This window comes from Daphnia pulicaria, chromosome 1 (genome assembly GCF_021234035.1).
Source record: "Daphnia pulicaria isolate SC F1-1A chromosome 1, SC_F0-13Bv2, whole genome shotgun sequence".
Lineage (NCBI taxonomy): Eukaryota > Metazoa > Arthropoda > Branchiopoda > Diplostraca > Daphniidae > Daphnia > Daphnia pulicaria.
In genome coordinates, this window is record NC_060913.1 from 6,774,238 (window position 1) to 6,795,724 (window position 21,487).

At 43.1% G+C, this 21,487-nt stretch overlaps 2 protein-coding genes and 1 long non-coding RNA gene across 5 annotated transcripts; 2 read left to right on the forward strand and 1 right to left on the reverse strand.

The window, feature by feature from the left end:
- Positions 1-1,752: 1,752 nt before the first annotated feature.
- LOC124320579 lies at positions 1,753-9,815 on the forward strand. 2 transcript variants are annotated; one of them, XM_046783411.1, is made up of 29 exons: positions 1,753-1,946; positions 2,007-2,088; positions 2,162-2,323; positions 2,423-2,527; positions 2,597-2,753; positions 2,815-2,939; positions 2,998-3,107; positions 3,189-3,285; positions 3,344-3,427; positions 3,498-3,706; positions 3,770-4,145; positions 4,211-4,396; positions 4,463-4,804; positions 4,864-5,199; positions 5,267-5,405; positions 5,480-5,604; positions 5,689-5,897; positions 5,985-6,360; positions 6,445-6,550; positions 6,616-6,863; positions 6,933-7,199; positions 7,268-7,561; positions 7,641-7,732; positions 7,794-7,874; positions 7,971-8,161; positions 8,268-8,498; positions 8,566-8,716; positions 8,787-9,512; positions 9,602-9,815. In XM_046783411.1, the coding sequence occupies exons 1-29, from the start codon at positions 1,890-1,892 to the stop codon at positions 9,728-9,730; spliced, it is 5,793 nt and encodes a 1,930-aa protein (XP_046639367.1). In that variant the 5' UTR covers positions 1,753-1,889; the 3' UTR covers positions 9,731-9,815. The 2 variants fall into 2 exon arrangements, with proteins under 2 accessions (XP_046639367.1, XP_046639366.1); XM_046783410.1 differs by having other exon boundaries at positions 1,754-1,946; positions 2,423-2,530.
- On the reverse strand, positions 9,748-14,314 carry LOC124320586. Of its 2 annotated transcripts, none has more exons than XM_046783423.1 (9): positions 13,892-14,314; positions 13,448-13,625; positions 12,804-13,027; positions 12,585-12,718; positions 11,822-12,009; positions 11,636-11,757; positions 11,387-11,542; positions 11,082-11,310; positions 9,748-11,010 (listed from the first exon to the last, which is right to left on the reverse strand). In XM_046783423.1, the coding sequence occupies exons 1-9, from the start codon at positions 14,177-14,179 to the stop codon at positions 10,415-10,417; spliced, it is 2,115 nt and encodes a 704-aa protein (XP_046639379.1). In that variant the 5' UTR covers positions 14,180-14,314; the 3' UTR covers positions 9,748-10,414. The 2 variants fall into 2 exon arrangements, with proteins under 2 accessions (XP_046639379.1, XP_046639378.1); XM_046783422.1 differs by having other exon boundaries at positions 11,822-12,012.
- Positions 14,315-14,660: 346 nt separating this feature from the next.
- Positions 14,661-19,508, forward strand: LOC124320610. Its single transcript, XR_006914004.1, has 3 exons — positions 14,661-14,842; positions 18,912-19,062; positions 19,171-19,508. It is a non-coding gene; the product is annotated as an uncharacterized LOC124320610 (long non-coding RNA).
- The last annotated feature ends 1,979 nt before the right edge of the window (positions 19,509-21,487 follow it).

Genomic DNA, 21,487 nt, shown 5'->3' on the forward strand with positions numbered 1-21,487 from the left:
AAAACAGAAGAAATCACAATAAAGTAAAGTAAAGTAAAGTATACCAGTATAGCGGAAACATACTAAGGGCATCGGTTGCTACGTCATGCTGTAATATGATTCGAAAAATCCCTGTTGGCCAGTGATGCTATATTTCTTTCCATTTTATGTAATTTTTTTTTCTCTGCCATTTTGTTATGAATTTCACCCCATTATTTGGATATCCGGGCCGGATGTATTAGTTCTGATGACAAAGGTACCATCAGACTTTCACTGTAATTCTCTTTCTTTTTCATTTCATATTCTTTTTACATGAATAATTCTATTCCTAATCAACTCGTTTCCAAATGAAATTTGAATTGAACCATCTGATCATTCAAGTTCACTGGCCGACCACAAAAGAAATTGTCACTTAAAACATACGATGGATTTGTTATTCGCTGAACTTAACAAAAGCTAACCATGAAAGAAATCAGAGATGTTTTCTAGCGTTCGCCCACAATCCGGATCAAAGGGTGCTGATACTTTCAACCCACACTACACCTAGACAACAGCGTCATTTTCCAGCGGATGAATACGTTTTGCTCTTCGGTAAGTCATGGGAGCTGGGAAAGAATTTGAGCGACTAGCGTTGGCGCTAATGATGGAAACTGACCAACGTTCTCTTTTTTTTGTGCTTGCGTGATTCCTTTGGATCTGGTCGTAAAACTATCATGTTGGATGGAAGTGGGCGGTTATGACACCGATGACACGATCAACTCGGTGAACTCGGCATCCAAAGAAGGTAACGATGCTTGAACACCAGTGTATCACGGCTAATTGAATCGTGGTTGAATCTGTCATCGTGTAAAGAAATCGTTTGATTGCTGTCCGAATCGCCTTTTAGGAATCGCGCATCCGGCCGTCATCAAAGGGATTTGTTATCAAGGCCTTGGGCGAAGTGCGAAAAAGACACGATCGGCGTCAGTTATTCACTTGTTCGTGTCATTCCTCCATATCGGACTGTACACGGAACGAATAGCGTTACAGGATGGAGTTAGCTCCCGCGTGATTTGTCACGCAAATTTCCAGTGATTCAAATTCTCACGGATCTTCGGTTTCTCATCAAGCACTTGGAGAAAATTCTCCGCAAATGTAAAAGCAACCAAAGAAAATCTTTCGATCCTTTTCTTTGATCAACAAGTTGGAGGGTTTTTTGGTTTGTTTTAGTTTTGAAAGAATCTGTTTGAATCAGTCATAAATTTGACAATGATTTTTCTATGGTTCCAGCTCGTTAGCCGAAGCTTTATCCTTCCGGCCTCTCTATCTCGACTCTTCGTGATAAAATCAACTACATGGGTTCAAGCTTCACGCTAGCCGGATGTAAGTTGCCTGTTGCGCTTCATACTTGTATTTCCCTAACGGGCGTGGTTTTTTTGGACATATTTTTGAACGCAACATAAAGGACCGGTAGGGAATGTTGATGTTTTTGTTTTGTGTGTGTGTGTGTGTTATTGTTGTTATCCTTAGTCCTTTTTATTTAACCACCCCAAAATCCTAGCTTCAGTGATTCACTATATGTCTCCTTCTGAATTATTTTTGTTTATGCCGTGCTTTGATGCGCCCGGGAATTCAAACCTCCCCTCTCACTCTCTGTCTCTGCCTCTCTCTCTCTCTCTCTTTCCCGGTAGTATACGAACAAGACAAAAGATAATCATGACCAACAAATCCCCCATCGCTCGTGACGGTTACCTCTCTCTCTCTTTTGCTCCCTTCCTATCTCCAGTGGGAGCTTTTATTTTGTCTGTTTCCCTCTTCCTGACTAAAAACGTATCTTTTTTACCATCAGCGCGACAGTAAGTCTTGCGGACCCGACCCTGTCGTGCCATTCCGTTTCTCCTCCGCCTTTTCTTCCGTCCGCTGTGCTCAAGATGGATTACTACCTGAACCACTGGATACGAATGTTCACCGTCAAGCGACGTAGAAAGGTATCAGACGCTGCAGACAACCGGTTAAGCGATATTTTGATGGTGTTGTACCTTTCGCAGAAATGTTTTAGCCAAAGAAGGATTATGTCAATTTTGCCAATCCTCTTCTGCAGTTTGGGGATTTTAGTCACCGAAACTCGAGGTAGAAATTCATGGGTAAGAATATTTGTTGCTTGGCGATATTAACTTGATTTGTTGTCTGTGTGTATGTACAGCCCAGTGTTTTGGTGGAGTGGAAACGTATGAAAAAACAGCTGGAGTCGCATTCAAGTCCGTATCAAATCTACAAGGACTCGTCTCTCAACCTGGAACAGCAGTTACAAGAGACTGTGCCGCGTTATGCAAGCAAACGGCTACTTGTGCTGCCTTCACTGTCGGTTTGTGCACCATTAACTTGTTTTTGTTATTGCCTGCGAAATGACTATAAAGATTTCTCATCATCAATAGATGATTAATGTCTAGTATTTCCGGTTTAGATTACTCGACATCTCGTTGTCAGTCCATTGACATTGATGACGTCAAACGAAAGGACCATTTAAAGGACGTTGCTGGCGTCAACTATTTTGAGAAGATTTGTCTTCGTTGTAATCGATTTCGTGTGAACGGGAAAAAATGTGTAATTGATTTTTAATGGATTTTATTTTATCCAGTGAACAATTTCAATTCGATCTGTGGAGATCGCCTTTGGGCTTTCGAAAGAGTTATTGGAGCCTCTCTTCAGGGATTTGATGATATGGAACAAAAGAGCGTCCAGTCGCGGAGCGATTGCCAGCGTCTTTGTCTGGAACAGACCAATTTTGTCTGCCGGTATTAACCGTTTTCATTCTTATCCTTTTTTTTATTTATTTTTTAATGATCGGCCATTTAGATCAGCTGAATATGACGAGTCGGAACAGACGTGCCGCATGAGCCGTGAAGATCGACGCACTCAGCCGCTGGCTTTTCGTCGGGATGCGGGCAGTTGGGATTATTTAGAAAATCAGTGCGTCAAAAGTGAGTTAAATAATGCGTTGACAATCATCTAGTTTAAGTATTAATTATTCTTTCTTAGCACTACCTGATTGTCGTTACGCCGGGCGACCTGACGGAAGTCTGACAGTGTCGATGGATCAGGTGGAATTTGCGCAAAGTCAAGGCGAATGCGAATCCCTCTGTGATCAGGTAACATTTATAAATATTCATGTTTGCTAAAATTCAATAAATATAAAACGCCCTCCTTTTCATAAATTTTTTTTCTTTTAGGCGAGAGTGTTTACCTGCCGCGCGTATTCTTTTACGGCCGACGAAAACCGTTGTTACTTGAGTGGTGATGATTCTATTAGTCAATCTTCTCCTACCGGTACCATCGTCTGTCACAGCTATCATTTTTCACTGGTTAAAATTTTTAACATTCATAGTCTCACAACTGGACGGAAAAATTTTGACGCCCTCTGGAAGTTCTAAGAAATCTATAGTCTACGCCGAAAAGCTATGTAGCATCAGTAAGTCCTCCTTTTAAATTTTCCCCTGGCCAACGATGAGAAGTTGACATCTCGAAAATCCATTTTCTAGGTCAATGCGAGAATGGTATTTTCACTTTCGAAAAAGTGACAGGCCATTTCCTACGTTCAGCGCGCCAGGATATGATAAATCGAGGGAAATTTCTGGATACCAGTTCTCGTACGGGTGACCCAGCTGGAGGCGGCATCACAGTTGAGTGTGGTCGGACCTGTTTAGAGATGGGCGGTGATTGTCCAGCTTATAGTGTCGACTATGCTCAGGTTTGATTTCTCGTTTTCAGCCATTTTTGTCATGTAAACTTGGTATTTATTCATGTTCCGTAGGGCCGTTGCTTTAAATTGGACCGGAACAGTCAAGGCAGGGCTCAGGAGTTGACCATACGCGAGGGAATGTCCTACTTTGAAAAGATTTGCCTTCGAGGTAATGTCGGTCCTTGTCGAGACCGTGCGTGGGCGTTTGAGCGCTATCCGGGTAAAGAGTTGCGTGGAATGGAAGAGCGCGTCATTCCGTTAGTAGCTACCCGACGCGACTGCGAAGAGCTCTGCCTACGTGAATCCCGATCCGTTTGTCGTTCTGCTCGCTATGATACCATGACCCTTGAATGCCGGTTAAGTTCAAGTGACAAACGCCTTCGACCGGAAGCCTTTGTTGACGCACCTAGTCAAGTCGAATACCTGGAAAACCAATGTGTCAGCCTAGGTGATTTCAACGAAGGTCTAGTTGTCTAGAAATCATTTAGTAAAACGATTGAGTCTTTTCGATAGGAAATACGATGTGTTCTTACCAGACCGTCGTAGATATGTATCCTCGCTACCTGGATTCGCTGGTGGCCAACATCTCGGATGATCAACAATGCCAACACCAATGTTCCAACAACCGAGCGTTCGCCTGTCGAGCTTATTCTTTTTACGCGTCAGGCAGTCAATGCTTCATCAGTAGCGACGATAGAAGTACGTATTGCTCAATACTATTCTAGTAATTGAATCTAAAATTAACCTTGGTTCTCTGTTATACAGTTTCAGGTGGGCCGTCAGCTTTGTTGAGCCGACCTGGAACAAATTACACGGAGCGTAGTTGTAGCAAGAGAGCTACGATCGATGAGATAAATAAACGCAATGATTCTTCAGCTTCATTCTTCGCTGGAGAAGGTGGATTTGGAGGGCTAAGCGATATTGGCGTGATGTCCGATTTCATGCCAGCCGACTCACCGGTCAATACGGGCATCGTTAGGTTTCCTTCGGCTACCGCTGCTGACGTAAATAGTGGCAACAATAGATTCCCATCATTTGGTTCGTTTGGTGGCGATTCCATTGACCGATTGCCTGCTAAAAACAATCCACCCATTCGAATTCCCTCGAGTAAAACTCTTTGTCAATTATTTATTGCCATTTCATTCGCTCATTGTTATCTGTTTTAGTTTCAAAATGTCGTTCTGGTCGACTGCATTATCAAAAGGTCACTGGATATGAGGCTGTCACGTCGCGGTTCATGAGTCTGAGACCGGCAACCCCCGCCGCCATTGAACGGACGGGCGTGTTGATTGACTGCCTTGACAAGTGTAACATCGATGAACTCTGCTCAGGCATAAATTACAATTCGATCAAGCAAACGTGCGTGGGCATTGAATCAGCCGACGGGTCGGATTCATCTGACTCGTTCGTCCAGTTGCCATTGTCCCGTAGCAATGGCTCTGACAATTTCCTTCTACGACCAAATTCCGGTTTCGGTTATTTCGAATCTCTCTGCCTACAAGGTAGACACTTTTTATAATGCAGTTATGGAATTAATAATTTACTTAGATTTTTGCTTCCTTGAATTAGCGGTTGGATGCGACAGTGTTTGGAGTACCGAACGGACACCGGGATACTTTATGCGCGGTGTCGAACAAGAGATCATCCGCGGTATCTCCAGACTCCGCTGCACGGAACGATGTCTAGACGAACGACGCTTCGTCTGTCGGTAACGGACTAACGGCTAAATAAAAATTAAAACGAAAAAATGTTCAAATTTTTAATACCATAACTTTTGCACAGTTCTGCATCATACGATACCAATCGTAAAGAATGTTACCTTAGTCCGGATGATCGCTACACCAAGCCAAGGGCTTTCCAATCGAATCCAATTTACGATTACATTGAAAATCAATGCTCTCCCTCAGGTAGATAATGATAATTTTTTATTTTAATTAATTAAATAATTCACTCAATGAACACGCATGTTTCTCGTACGCATGTCGTATTAGATTCGCGTCAATGTCGCTATGCACCGCTGCAGCCAGACCGATATCTTTTATACGCGGATCGAATGGTTTCCGGTACGAGTCAGACAGCGGCTAGCTGTCAAACGGCCTGTGATTCGGAACGTCACTTCCGTTGTCGATCTTTCTCCGTCTACGTTGTCCTCGGACTGATGCAATGCTCAATGAGTAGTTCGGCCTCGCCCGCTTACGAGGTGTGGAATTGTCTGTTTTTTTGTTTTTTGTTTTTTTTTCAAAAGGCTTCCGTGTTGTAATTCATTTTCATGATTCATTTTTTTCAGGTTCAACGAGGATCTCAGTCGTCTGAAAAAGAATGTTCGACGGTTATCAACAATGAAATCCCTGTGCAGTTAGAAACAGCTCACCTGGGATTAGGCGGCAATAACCGGGGCAACCGAATTCTTCCCGGTACGACCGGCGTTATACCTCCAGGAGGTGATCCGGGTGGTTGGGTCAGTCTGGCCGCTTTATCGCGCACTCAAGTTGGCAACAGGATCAATAATGCTTATAACGGTGCTTCGGGCATCACACCACAACACTTCAATCCGGTACTCAGATTGCCACCCATAGGCGTGAGACGTCCAGTCGATTCCAGCGTCTACGATTCGGGCTTTCAGTATAACACTGTTTCCGTTCCAAATCGGCCGTTCTTATCGAGTATTGTTAAAATTTACATCTAATATTATGTTGTGCATTTTATTGTGATTTAAAATTTTTATTTCACATTTTCCTATTTAACAGCTGATAGCAATCCCACATCCAATTCGTTTGATGGCAACATAGCGCGATGCAAAGGTTCCGTGACTTACGACAAGATAGTTAATGTCGACTTTGTTGGCGTGCGAAGGTGAGAAAAAATTTTCAATGGAATGAAATGTAACACGATTTTCTAAAGAATTTTGGTTCAATCAGACAAGAAATTCGCTCGAGTGGTGACGGCAGTCCGACATTGGAATGTCTACGGGAATGCGACCGACTGCGGGAACGTTGTTTATCTGTTGTCGTAATGGCTGATCGATTCTCCCCCGACTTGAGTCGAAACGGGACCAGTGGAACACCGAGAATGCGTTGCTACATCCTCGATCGTTCCGCTTCCGCCGACTCGGCCGCCCTTTCTTTCACACCCAATTCCGTCTACTATGAAAAAACCTGTCTACCAGGTAAATTCGAAATTCTCGTGTACAGCAAGCGTGACCCGAAGGAGCTTAGATGCAATTAATCATTGGCAGATACCGGATGTGGCAAGGCTTGGTCATTTGTCCGCGTTCACGGCTACGAACTAGACGGTTTTGACAATCACGTTGCACGGAGCATCGTGTCAAAAGAGGAATGTCAAGCAGCCTGTATGCGCATGCCTAACTCGCAGTGCCGGTCGGCTGAGTACCTGCCTCGGGAAAAACTCTGCCGGATGAGTTCAGAGAATCGACGGACACAAATGCGAAGCTTCCGAGCAACTGCGCCCGATGTCATCTATATGGAAAATCAATGCGCTGGAGGTGAAATAACTTAGACGTGATTGATGAGGCATTGCAATTCAATAATTTTTTGAAAATTAATTTTCAAGATCCGCCACACTGCGAATACTCGGATCAGACTGGTCGCATGTTACCCTGGTATGATCGCGTCATCGCTATTGAAAACCAGCAAAGTCCGACACTTGCATTAGCCGAATGCCGTAGGATGTGCGACGCGGAGCGAGACTTTCATTGCAAATCTGTCAGTGTGTCAGAACAAAGGCGTTCGCCTGTTTGTTTGCTCAGCGCGGATGACAGCGTCTCTTTTAGCGGCGTCAACGTCGCCAACGTCTTGATTCCGGACAGAGATTTCACCTATAGCGAACGCTCATCCTGCAATAACAGTAATTCTGTTTTTGTTTATTTACTTACTGTAAATTAAATGATTTTTTAGAGCACTAATTTATTCCGATTTATATAAAGTGCGAGTAGAATGCACGAAAACGGACATGCTTGTCACGCTTGCATTCGGTTACCCCTTCAATGGCCGCGTCTATGTCAACGGTAACTACCAGGTAACAAATAAAGTACAAAGAATTGAAGAAAAAAAAATTAAATACATTTCTATCCCCAAAGTCGTGTTTCGAGATGGGTAACGGCCAACAACAAATGGTTCTGAGGGTCCCTTTGGCCGGACAATGCGGAACTGTCCAACAAGTAATCAACTTTGATATGATTTATTTATTTATTATTATTTGTTTTTTTGCTTGTTATCTGACAGTTTTCTTTTGTGTAAATGTAATTTGGTTTTAGTCACGGGGACGTTATGTCAATCACATCGTGGTACAGCACAGTCCGTTGATTATGCAAGACACCGACAGCAGCGTGCGGGTCGAATGCGCATTCGAGGCTAGCGAGCAAACCATCACTTACAGCTCGACAGGCAATCGTCGTGACGGATCCGACAATGTGGGTCCAGCCGGTCTCGGTAGCATTGATGTGACGTAAGTTTCGGATTGTGTTTATTTGTTTATCCATTTTTTTTTCTTTTTGTTTGTTTTTTTGTACACGATAAGGGAAACTCAAACTATTTTGCCAATCTCTACCTAGATCGCCGTTAAGGCAACTGGGACATAGCGTAGTGACCAACACGGCACCTACTCCATCTCTAAGAATGCGGATACTGACACGCAACGGGCAAGAAAGTCGAGTCGTCGGTCTCGGAGAATTACTAACACTTCGGATCGAAATCGATCCCAGTTCACCTTTTGGCATTACGGCCCGCAACGTCGAAGCCCGAACGGACAATGGTGAAGTGATGACACTCATTGATGCCACAGGGTACTTTTCGAAATTGATCATTTTCATCGTTTACCCATATTTGAATGTTTATAACGTGAATTACCAGGTGTCCGAAAGACGGCAACGTTTTCCCACCATTAGAACTGGATCTTACAACCAAGAGCCTCTTTGCCGAATTCAAAGCTTTCCGTTTCCCTTCAACGGCAACGGTGAATTTTGTCGCTACCGTTGGTTTCTGCCAGGAGCGTTGCGAACCAGTAGGGCACTGTTAACAATCTAAGCAAGACATTCGAAACGAAAATCTAAATTGGTTTCTCTTAATCAAAGGTTCGTTGCACCGATGGATTTGAATCGTATGGACGCCGACGAAGAGAAGCCAATACCACCACGTCGACCAGTGAACCGGAAATGACAACTCCATTGCAACTGGAAGTAACAAGCCAACAAGTTACGGACATTTCATCGCCGGTTGAGACTTTGATGACTGAAAAAGTTGAAAGAAAAACAACTCCAGAAACGCCAGCCGGAAGCACGGAAGGTCCCGCTCCTACGACAAACGCCGCTGAGGTTACCTTAATTCCTCCAGAGGACAATGAAATAAAAATTCCGTCCTCAACTACTCAAGAGATGACAACGGAACCGATGAACAAACCCACAAAAACCGGACAAAACGTTCCAGTTGAAGTCCCACTCCAGTTACAGTTGATCGTAGCACCGGAAGCAGACCGCATTGCCATTCTCCCGTCAGCTTTAGCCTCCACAAATAGAGAAGGATACGATTACGATGCGTCTAACCGGAGACGACCCAGTTGGCGCTCGCCGTCTTTTAACCAAGATCCGTCCAATGACGACGATTCGCTGGACTGCAGTTCAAAATCGACTTTGGTGGCCGTTTCTGTTGTGGCGGTAATACTTCAGGCTGCGACGTTGGTCGCCTTTTACGTCTTTTACCGGACGAAACAGTCCAGCTGGACGAAATGCTCTGATAGCAGGAAAATCACCAACACGGAACCCGTTTACGGGATCCGGCACAGCGGATCAGTTAGCGATGTGGTTAGTAATAACTTATTGCCATGATTTATGGGCCCGTAAAATTTATTCATAACACATTTGTAACTGGAAACTGTTGTGATATTTATTAGACGTTCCGTAGCGTTTACGGCCAGAAAAGCGGACCAGGAACGTTAACCCGAGCCTTTAATCTCGACATGAATTCCAGCCCTCGAGGACCCCACGTGGCTTCCGTTTTCACCACCCCGGATCCATTATAATACATATTATGATTACCTTATAATGCCTTAGGATTTTTAACAAATATATCGCCCCCCCCCCCCAATATTTTTCTCATCACAGTACGACAATCGCATCGCACACATAGGCACGATACACTGACGTTATTCTCATGTTTTTTTTGTTTTTTTCCCATTCCTTCTTTTTATATTCCACAATAACAGTCCCCTCTTTTTCAACGAGCAATTATTATCCAATACAGTTTTCATAAATATTAAAAATGTATTTCATTTCTCTTATTCATTTGCGGATCGTTGAACAGAATCATGGCGAGTGGGAGGTGAACATGCAATAAATAGAAAAAAATGCGTGTGTAAGACAACCGAGAGAATCTTATTAATTACGTTATGGGAACACATTACAAACGCTGAGGTCACGCGGTCATCAAATAAGACGGAAAAAAAGCTTGCAATTGAAAATGCATTTTGTCAAGACGTATTTCTGTTCTAAATTTTTCCTGCATAGGTGAAAAAGGGCAGAATAGATGCTTCTGATTGCGTGTTATGTACATAGCCCAGAGTTAACAATCAATCAGTTTGATGCCTTTCCCAAATCCCCCTGTCTTACCCACTAAAAAAAATGAAATGAAAATATTGGAATGCATTGGAGATGCTAACACTTTTTTGCGCGTATGCAGGTATAAGTAATACATCATGGATTGAGCTTCAGACGGGAGTGGGCGGAAGAATTTGATGACTGTGCTGATGTTGTCCAATCTCCCAGTAAAGAGCGTCGTTATGCCCTCTCCCATGCGGTTCTTTTGGGCCCACGACCACTGTGGTCACATTTTGGTTATTAGTCTTCTCCTGCGCTTGTTGTCGATGACGTTTCACCTGCTTAAGACTGGGGCGAGGCTCCGACGAGTAGACATTGGCGTTGGACTTTTTCGATTCCTCGGCAGCGGCGGCGGCTGCCCCGTAAAGTTTGATGATTTCGTCGTGAACGTTTTGTTTCTTCTGACGGACGGTCCGCGACAGGGCGTCCAGCACCTGCAGCTCCGGGTAACAGGCTTCCATCATCAGAGTTTCGAGCGCGGTGGAGGCGGCGGCCGTAACGGCGGGAGATTGGACCGCCCGTGAAGGTGTTTCGGAGGAGGCGACTGATTTGTTTCGACGGCGCTTGCAGGTGCACATGCAATAAATACTGACCAGCAGAGTCGTCACACCCAGGGCTGTGCCCAGGCCTACTGTCATCATTAAGTAAAGGAAACAGTGGCTTTCTAGCGAATGCAGAGGAACGGCACGTGCTCCATTATAATAATCTATCGATAAATAAATAATTGATAAATAATGATGAATTGCTTTTCCCGTGACAGATAAGACAGATGATTACCTCCGGGCATTGCCACTCGCAGTGCGAGGTCGGTTTCCCAGCCCTTCAGATGTCGAGATGATGCGGACGCGACCGTCCCATTCGGGAAGACAAGCTGCTCGATGAGAATTTCACGAGTTTTACCTGAGCCGTCAGTCTGTTCGGAATCAGAGACACGAGTCTCGTTCCAACTGCTACTGCTTCTTTTCCGACGACCAAACCCTTGGCCACGATCGTCTCCGCACAGCGTCTAATTTGTATGAATGAAATCAAATTAAAACTTCTATTAATTTTTTTGAAAAAAATGGGAGAAAAATGAAATGTACAGGTGCGCAATCGATGGCTTCGATGCAAGCAAAGACTCGGGCTGAAATGACAATACTGTCACCATCATCCATGTCCTGGAAGAGGAAAACGCGAAAGTTGAAATTGTTGAGCAACGACGAGCGCACGTCTCTTTGCGGATGTTGTGTCGCTATGGTCTATTAAAATAAATTTAAAAAATCCAACATTATTTAACTGAAAAAAAAAGAGAATAAAATCAAATCTATTGAAAAACGACGAAGAAATCTTACTCTGTAAGCCGGATTACGGCAGCCATCCTGTAGTACCAGGATGGCTGATCCTTCGTTGCTAGCCGAAGTTTGTTTCTTCAAACGACGTACAACGACGTCCGTTAATTTGGAATAGAACCATCCTGTTTCAAACAAACGACAATTTCAATCTCCGATAAAATCCGATTCAAGAAATAAGACTTCTACCGTCATTAGAACGGACGATGCTGCGCAACTGGACCTCCTCGCCAAGTTCGACGGCTGAGCCAGGGCCGATCCTCTGGGAGAATAGCGACGTACCGGGCAATCGTCGAAACAGTCCGATTTCGCAGAGGAATTCTTGTTTCCCACCGGTAAAAGTCACGGGTGATTTTTCTTCGATTCTTGGACTAAATCTGCTGATTCACACGTAACGACGGCAAGTGGAAAAAAAAGCAAAACAAACGAAAATAGTAGGGGGGGAAAGAAAGAAACAATAAAGAAATCTGTAAAAGGAGTTCATCTATCCATCTACGGTCACAGATGGATTTGCATCTCATCACCATTCATCGCAGATGAAAAAAGACAACAATGAAAAATTTAAAATGCAGGTCCAAAAGTTGAAGCGATACACGACGAAAAATACAAATTCGACTTCTAATAAGAAAGGCGCGTACTATCGTTTCATTACATCAAATCGCATTATTAAATTCGTTTTTAAACTTGAAAAAATTGTTGACCGTCGTGCATAATAATTTGTATGCATCAATCCAAACTGTCAAAAATTTTAATTGATGATTCCTTACCAAATAAATGACTTGGAAATAACAAAGAAAAAAATTTCCAGTTAAATAAAAAAAAAAGGACGTCAAGAAATGTGTCATAGTTGACACAAAGAAAAGAATACCGCCACATTTTTTTTAGAAAAAGAAAAACAATTTGTTTGCTTTGTATTTTTTTTTTTTTTTTTTTTATGAAAGGGTATACGTACTCTCCATCAAAGTCAATGTCTTTCTTCTCAGCCACCGTTCGGTCCTGTTGTTTGCACCGAATCTCGACGATTTCATCTTCGGGTAGTTTGAGTCCGGCTAGTACTGGGAAGCGAAGTGTCACGCAGAGCCATGGCTGTCGGAACAAAAATGAAGACGACGTTGAGACATGATCTTGTCTCTTTTAAAACAGCAGCAACAAAAGTAGCGCATTATTATACCTCTCCGTTTTGGTTGCAAGATTTGACTCCGCAAGCGTCTAAATTGGTGACTTCCAGTTGAAAGGTGCCGGGTCGCGAAGCTGGCTGGATCTGACAAATTCGCGACGTGATCGGATCGATTGCCGGTTTGTCTTCGAAGATTGGATTGGAACCGACTAAACCCTCCGGCATGGAAAGAACGGCCGAAAAGCGTTCTCGTGATGCCATTTTCAAACAACGAATTTCTGTTGGCCATAAAAGGTTCGATTTATTTCGAAGATCAGAGAGGAGAGCAAAACAATTCGCCCATTCTACTCCGGAGATGGATAATGGATATAGGTTATCTACTCGCACAAGGACATGGGTAATGAATTAAAAAGGATGGCCTTGAGCCTTGATGATAACGATACGGTAACTGTAGGCCTCGTAACTTTAAAATAAGAAATTTACTGAATGAATTGTAACAGAATATCGTCACTCCTTGGGTTATCTTGAATCAAAGGCGGGATTAAAAAAAAAAAATTTGAACATTTCAATAGATTTAAACAAAACATTTTCGTATCCGAACGATTTGAAGCTGACACGAATATTTTTTGTAAGACAATCTGATGGTGCGGATGCTGCTTTTTCGAGCGGAAAAGCTGGAATGAAAAATGAAGACTCACCGGTGACGTCAAGAGGCGGAGCTGGTGGTAGAGGTCCTTCATCGGGTGGAGGAGGAGCCGGCGGACGGGGACTGCCACGGGTCGGACCCTGCGGCGACCTGACTCCGCCGCTGCTGGTGTAGGCCACATTTGATCGGTGGGTCTGAACAGATCCGGACGGTGCCAGTCTTCCTTGCCTCTGTACACGAGAAATATCGGAAAATTTTAATTCTGTGAATATTTAAGAAATAATAAGTTCCGCCACGAAACCATTTTCAACAATTCGTCAGAATAAACATTTCTTGTTTGGTTGGTTGTGCTTTCATTAAAAAAAATGTCAATAGTCTTTATCTAGTCAAGTGAAATTTATGAAGCACCAGAATGATTTCTTTAGTGAGATTAAGATTTAAAAAGAAAATGAACAAATGCTGTGCCAATGAATAAAAATAAAGTTCAATAGAGTACCGATTCGATTTGCGGCGGGCCTTCTACAATGGCCGGTAGACCGTCAACGTCGTTGTCAGTCAAAAGTCCAGAGTCACGTCTTAATTTGTTGGGTTTTGTTGTCGTCGGTGCACCAGTCGAAGTCGAGATACTAATACCTGCGTCTGTCAGTGGAGAATTTCCGGTTGCATTGATCTTAAGGCCGCTCCCGCGATCCGGACCTTTTGGTGGATCGGCGGCGGTAGTGACGATGACGATGAAAACCATCAACCAAACACATTTTTCGAACTTCACTTTCATCTTCATCATTTGAAAGTTTCTCAATAAATTGAAACTGAAACAACAGCACGGTTTTTTGGGGGATGCTATAGCCAAAACGAAAAAAGTTGAGCAGAAGGTTTCAATAGTCCCGCTGGCTCCGAATTCGGCCGGCGACTGGGAGTTCGACCGTGTCGTACGCCGTTTCTTAGGTGACTTATATACCTTCTGCTTGGCCTCACTGACCTACTGACCCTCACCACTACGTACTGCAGTATACATACAATTCAGATAGTATACTTATAAACTTTTACATGGCACACCTTCTAAGCTGCCTGGTGTTCAGCTCGTCAATCCGAGAATTCCGGCACATCCCATTTTTCTCTTTTCCTTAAAAAAAAAATATGATTTCGTTGACGCCTCCTTCTATTCTATTCACAACTGGCAGAAAAAATTCGCCGTCGACCAATGGCAGTCTTCGAGCTCTTCGCTGGACGTCTCCTGTGTACTCCGCCTTTTGGCATATGGGTCGCCTGTTTCCACCGCTTAGTTGGATTTTCCAAATAGTAGTGCGCGATCACGCAGAAAAAAAGGATCTGATGAAATGCGTTGTGACGGATGAGGAAGTAAGTCGTCCGATATGTATACGTATCTAACAGCTTTCAAAACCTGCATTCCGGCCTATCCGTCGACGGGATCAGCAAGAGCTTACAGGTGGGGCAAGGTCCATTATACGTAGCGGACAAACTCCTAACAAGAGCTACCTGTCTTCTATTTCTTCTTCCTTCTCCATGTCTCCATTTCCCACCTCTACTATCTGCCGCCCCTATCCTTGCCCTTTTAATCTAGATTGGCCAATTGTGCGTATTCGCTTATATGTTCTATCTACCTGGAATGGGAAGACCACCGCGCTAACGGAATGGCACACATATGGGTTTCGGTTCTTTGACAGATCAACGGACCAGCCCTCTTTTTAACCCATTTAAAACGACCTCTTTTTGATTGGATTTCTCTGGTCAACATTTTTTAGTGCATTATTTCCCGTAGAATTCCGAGAGTTTATGTTTTCCGTCAAACATTCGGATACTCTTCCGCGCCTACTATTCGTTCTCTTAACATGAGAAAACCTTATATACAGGCATGCAAGTGAAATCCGCAAAGCAATTCATCAATTAGAAGAAAAAAGAAATAAGATTTTCTTTTTCAATTTCATCCTGTGTCGATAGTATTGGGATTTGCCGGCCACGTCAATCAAAGATGCATTGTACGAAACGCTAATAAAAATTTGTCGACAGAAAAACGGTACATATAGGAAGCCTGAAAGTTTTGTTTACGCCATAGAAATAAACTTTAACAATTTCTCTGCCGAGCTAACACTGTCATAAACGTTCATCGGGAAAAAGGCAATCAATTTGCGTTATATGGTTAAATACACGAAGGTATATAGAAGGGAGAGGCGAAGACAGGCAGCGGGAGCGTGGGAAATCAAAGAGGCGCCTCTTCAAAAATATTGTATTCACCATATGGGTGTGAATCGAACGCGCAGAAGTATGTTCTATGCAACACGCGGTGGACTATTCGAAAAAAACCGGTCGACGCCAGCTCCCAAACAGACGACAACATTTCGATATTCAAAGGAGAAAAGAAACAGTGTCGTCCACGTACCTCTTCACTGTTATCCCCAACAGAAAAGACCTGAGAAAATGCACAACACCAATCATCGAGAAGATACGGGCGGTCGATAGCACAAAAAAAAGGAAGATGTATTCAGTGTATGGATAGGAAACACACCGGGTGTTGGTGGGGGGTAGATAGACGCATACTGTAGCATATAATGGGGTCGCATCGCCCATTATTCAAACCGGAATTCCTTCTACTCGTGGAGCGTATTTATTAGACTTGGCCTAATCCGATATGTAGGCAAAAATGATTCCCCGAAATAAATGTCGAAGCTAATATCAACACTGTGGGTAACAATGTATGCGACACACAGTGCCGAGGAACATAGCGAAAATTTTTCGAGTGACTCAAAATGATGATGACCTCATATTCATTTTGGTTGCGTCAGGCTTTTCTGCGGAAATTCCAAAATTCAACAAGTGGATGACGAGTTCCGGAATTTGTTAATAATTGACCAGATAGCAGCGCAGCAAACAGGAAAAGTGGCAAAAGGGTATAGAGCGCGGACGTCAAGGGACTTGTTTTATTCGTTTCTCCTTATTATAGACAAAGAGATAATTTCTTTTTAATGGCTGGGCGAGCGCGCGCACGAGAAGTATATAAAGATGATTCGATAGGAGCGGTCGGGTATTTCGAAAACACCGGCATAACTATATACTATACTACCAGCATGGCGAAATGAAGAGCGATCTCGCGACAGTCGACCGTAATAAAAAGAAGAAAAAAAAATATGTTGACTTTAGCCGTCAGTTTTTAGGTCCTCTCTTCATCATCTCTCTCTCACGATTTTCTTGACTTTCATTTATTCATCGCGGAACCCTGTCATCACGGTCGTTTTTCTTGTTTCCTTAAGTTGATGGTCGCTAAAATTTCAAGCGCATCTCTCTTGACACGTATAACGGCTTTTTTTAAAGTTCAATTTCAACCCTGTATATAATTTAGAACTCTTTTCGAGAAAGATATATTCTGTTAACAATTAAGAAATAGAATTGAGCTGCCAGCCGTAATTGTCCGTAAAAACAATGGTAGGCCTATATCAATTGCTTTCGAGAGTCGAGACTAGACGTGAGTACATGGTTGTTCACTGCCAGGCATCTGAATCCCCGGCAGGCATCTAGACCTCCCATTTTCATCACTATGGACGCAATCCGAGAAGACAAAACGCGGACGAGCAATTAGACATTAGACACCAAATATAACGCGCAAGGATTTTTTATATCCAGTTATATCCACTCCACACAAATAACTGCTACAACCATATTTCATGTAAGAAGAACAGCATGAAAATTAGAAATTTCCATTTAAACAAGATAAAGTGGGATTCGATGACGTCCGTGCCCCGCCTCCTTGCTTACGGCTAGGCACACACGCCCTTTCAACGAGTGTCAGTGTAAAGTTTGAAATGACGGAGAGATTTTCATTATTATTATATTTCATTTGAAATTATTTCTTATGTCCTGTGCGTGTGGCTGATTGGCCTATAGCTAAGCTACCACCTCTCGGGAATCATTGCGGAAATGCATAAAGGTTTAACCAGCGACTTGCGTGGAACGTTGTCAAAACGCAATTTTGTTTCATCATCATTCCCGCGACTGAACGTGACGGAAAGAATTTCCTTACGAATTTTCCCTTATTTCTGTTGCTAAATAATAGGCCGTCGTTTGCCCAGCTGCACGTCACACATAGTATATAGACAGATGTTACTGCGATGATAACCTCCGCGAGCTCTTTGTTTTGTCTCCCTCACAAAATCAGACTATTTACATATTTCATAATAAATTGGCGTGACATTAATCGCCTCCGAATTTAGACGTTTGCAATGTTGGTGATTTTCTCTGCAGTGTGTTTACTGCCGAGGTATAAAAAATAATCTCTTTCGGACTATCTCACCATAAACCTTTTCGGGAGTAGAGAGGAGAGATTCGAGTTTTGATGAAGTCAAATTCTTTTTTAAAAGATCGCGCCGCCAAGTGCAATATAAGAAATTTCACGGCACCTCGACTCCCCGATTCATTTCGAGTTGGTCGAAGAGGTTCTTTTCTCGTCGTCGTCCTACTCTAAGAATGTCAATAGAGATTTTGAAGGAAGAGGGCACTATGCGGCGCCCAGCTGTGGCCACTTCAAACACTTATTCGCAATGGGCAACAAAAAGGGCTACAAAAATAGTCGTGAACTCTCTGATTTCGAAAGAGCACGCGAGATTCCACTTTTACGGTGTCTGGTATAGCTCAATTCCGCCGAGGATCTGGCAATTACATACACAACTCTTTTTCCCCTTTTTATTTCCGACCAAATTCAATTCAGATTGACAAGCTGAAGTTTGTGTGTCTTCCCGAAATTTGAAAGTCAAATTTGTATAGAGTCGAGAGTATTCGGAATTCAAAAGTATCCGAAACTCTAGTTTCGGATTGGATGCTGCTTGGGGGAAAGAATAAGCAACCAAATTCAGGCACGCACTACTAAATAAGTCGAGCTGAAACGAAAGCCGACGATTTAACTGTTTTTCGTATAAGGCGCTTGAGCAACCGCGTTGTGGAATCCATATAGAAACCCAGCGCATTTCTTTTTCATCTCGTTGCCAAAAACAAATATGTCGAACGGTCTGCAACAATCGAAGAAATGCCAAGCAACAAACTACATGCACATCTCATACGCTTGTCATTATCAATTCTTTTGTCGCTTTGTCGAGGATTCGAATCCTCGGCAGCTTCCAGCATTGATGTAACGACGACGAAGGTTTACCGTGATAAACTTGCACGCCTGTATTCGCTCTAAGTGAGGGCGATTGCCGGGCGCAAAAGTACTCTAAAAATACACTGAATGCGAAAGAATTGTTCTCCATTGAGTAAGTAAAATAGAAACGGCCAAATCGTATCGAGGAATACACTACCTTCTATTTTCTCTCGCTCGTCCCAGACGAGATAAAATGTTGAATATACTAATGGAGTTCTGTCAGAAGAACCCGAAAGGAACACGGAGCATCTCTTAAGACGTTATTTAGTATTCTAAGCGCATATAAGTTTGATTGCAGCATTTTACCGTAGCCTATTTTATTAACTGTATATTGACCTATCGGCTTAACTGAATAATCATTTTATTTCAGCAACACAGCAGATCGAGAATGAATAACGGCCATTAATGAACCAACGGAATAACTTGAACCATTACCGAATTGACAACGAGAAAGAAACCTACCGCAGACGACGGTCAATACAAGCGTTCCATCATGCAAGAAACCACAAGAAACCAAAGAGGTTAAATAATAAGCACGGGACAAAAACACACGACCCGCGGGAAAATGTTTCCCGATACCGAGAAAGATTTATAATATTCTGATGCAATTTTCTTTTCTTTCCATCTAGAATAATGATAAAGAAAAAAGAAAAAAAAAAGAGGCCGGTTAGCAGCGCGGGTTCGACGAACATAGTAAATTCAAGTCTACCGATGTGTGTGTACCACCTGCCAGTTGGCGCACAGGGGTGGCAATAACTGTTGGCCGTTAGAGAACTCGAGGAACGAACTTGGATAAGAAAACACATCCGCACTCCCGCCGGCCGCCCTTAACCGACGTCATGATGGCGATTACTTATGTAGTAACTATGGAGAGTAATGAGAGCCATTCCTATGCAACCGTTTGGAGGGAATCGCTCTTTCTGCTGCTCGCCCAGCTTTGACTCACGTACCGTGTCCGTCTGTCCCGGCGAGAAGCTACACGGACGATCCGATTCTATTCTTCCGCATTTTCTTTTCTTTCGTTTCTATAGACGAGTCCGCGTATACAGATACGATCCGTAACTGTTGGCCCTGTTTTAAAAAAAAAGGTAAAAAAGAAAAAAGTTAAAGAAAAATCGAAATTTATTGATGTTGACTGGCCTTTATTCCATCCGTGCAACATCGGAGTTGTACGGCGTGAAATTATGCAGACCGGCAACATCTCTGGGCCGATGGTTGACGCGTTCACGGTTTTTACAAATTTTTCCTTTTGGTTGGCTATTTACAAGATACAACACACAAAAAATGGTAAGCAAAACATCTCACATTGCATATATATTTATGTACTTTGAGTCGAGAGTGAGTGTCGTATATCATGTGCGTGTTTTTGTGTGTGTCTGCTGGCACAGTCTATTTGGTGACTCCCACGACCGGTCTTATGTTGACTCTCTTCTGTCGTCTTATTTGTTGCCCGTCTGCCCGTGTGTACAGTTGTACAGTTGTACACGTATGAAAGAAATCCTCGCCAATATTTGACAGGCTGGGTCTTTTACCAAGTTCCTTCATTGGGGGGAAAAAAAAGATTCCCGTCGTGCGGGCACAATTCCTAGGGTCGTTATGTCTTCCGCGTGCGCCAGGAGGTGGTCGCCCATTGCTGCCATCGCAAACCCAAAAAAAAAAAAAAAAAAAAAAAAGAATCCCGAACGACCCATGCAAAGCAAGAAAGACGGGGGAAAAAATCTAAGCAGCGCAATGTAAGGCGAGAAAGAATCGCAGCACGTCAGTATACCGGGCCAGACAGAATAGAATCTCTGCCGCGACAGGCCCTTTAGTGATTTAATGCAAATGAATATTATACAAATCCAGCGCATGCTGTCGGAGCGCAGTGCATATAAACAACCTTGTAATGTGTAAGAACTCGTAACACACACACACACACAGCGATTGTCGGGCACGATAAAACAAAAATGATTCGCCCCTTCTGTGTTCTATCGATGCCAGCGAAAGAATCTGATTTGAATATTGTTTCTATAAAAAGAAGCCAAAATGAAGCCAAGAATTTTCGACTTGGACCGTGAGGTGAGTGTTGAGCTATTAGCGCTTCCAAACGGATACATCCCCATACGTAGCCTATGGTAGTTAAAATATATGTGTAGTTAACGCACGCAAGTCACGAAAGTCTCGGATTTTATTACAGGCAATAGCTTGGGCAATAGCGCGCCATTCATACAGGTGTCGGATTTCATTGAATTTTCGGTGCAAAATTGGTTAGAAATAAGACGGATGTGTTGAAAGGAGAAACAGATATCGTTTTTTTTTTTCAATTTTATCAAAATGAATCAAATACAAGAAGAAAAAAATTATAAAAGGGTTTAAAAAAAATATATGAATAAACAGGTGGGTGACGCATTTGATCAAGCGCCAAGAACTCTCGGCTGTGTAAAGTGCAGGGAAATGCATCAGCGCATATTTGGCTATGTGCGCACAGACATACCAGTACTTTTTAGATAATCCGGTGAAAAAAAGATTCAAAATGGACACACTCTTCTTCGCGTCGTGTGTATACTGTATGGTTATAAACCCAGGGGACTGAATATATATTTCCTCGCTGACTGATTGAATGTTGTGATACGTCATTCAAAATGTTGATTCAATAAGAGAGAGAAACCGGTCCTCACGGCAGCGACTGCGCCAGCAGGGCAGCAGCACACAGTCCCGTATAAATCCATAGGCAACAATACGTCATACATGCCTAGATTGTGCGATTGCCATTCACGCGCGGTATAACGGGGTATAACGCTGTACACACACCAGCAGAACCTATCATTTTTTGGTTTTCGTATAGGTTTGTTTGTTTGGGTTTACTTTTTGAAGGAAGGAAATGTTGGCTGACGCTCCATCATTCAGTTGATTTTCATTGACGGTCATTTTGTCTCTCGTTTGGCCGTGAATAATACCAACAGCATA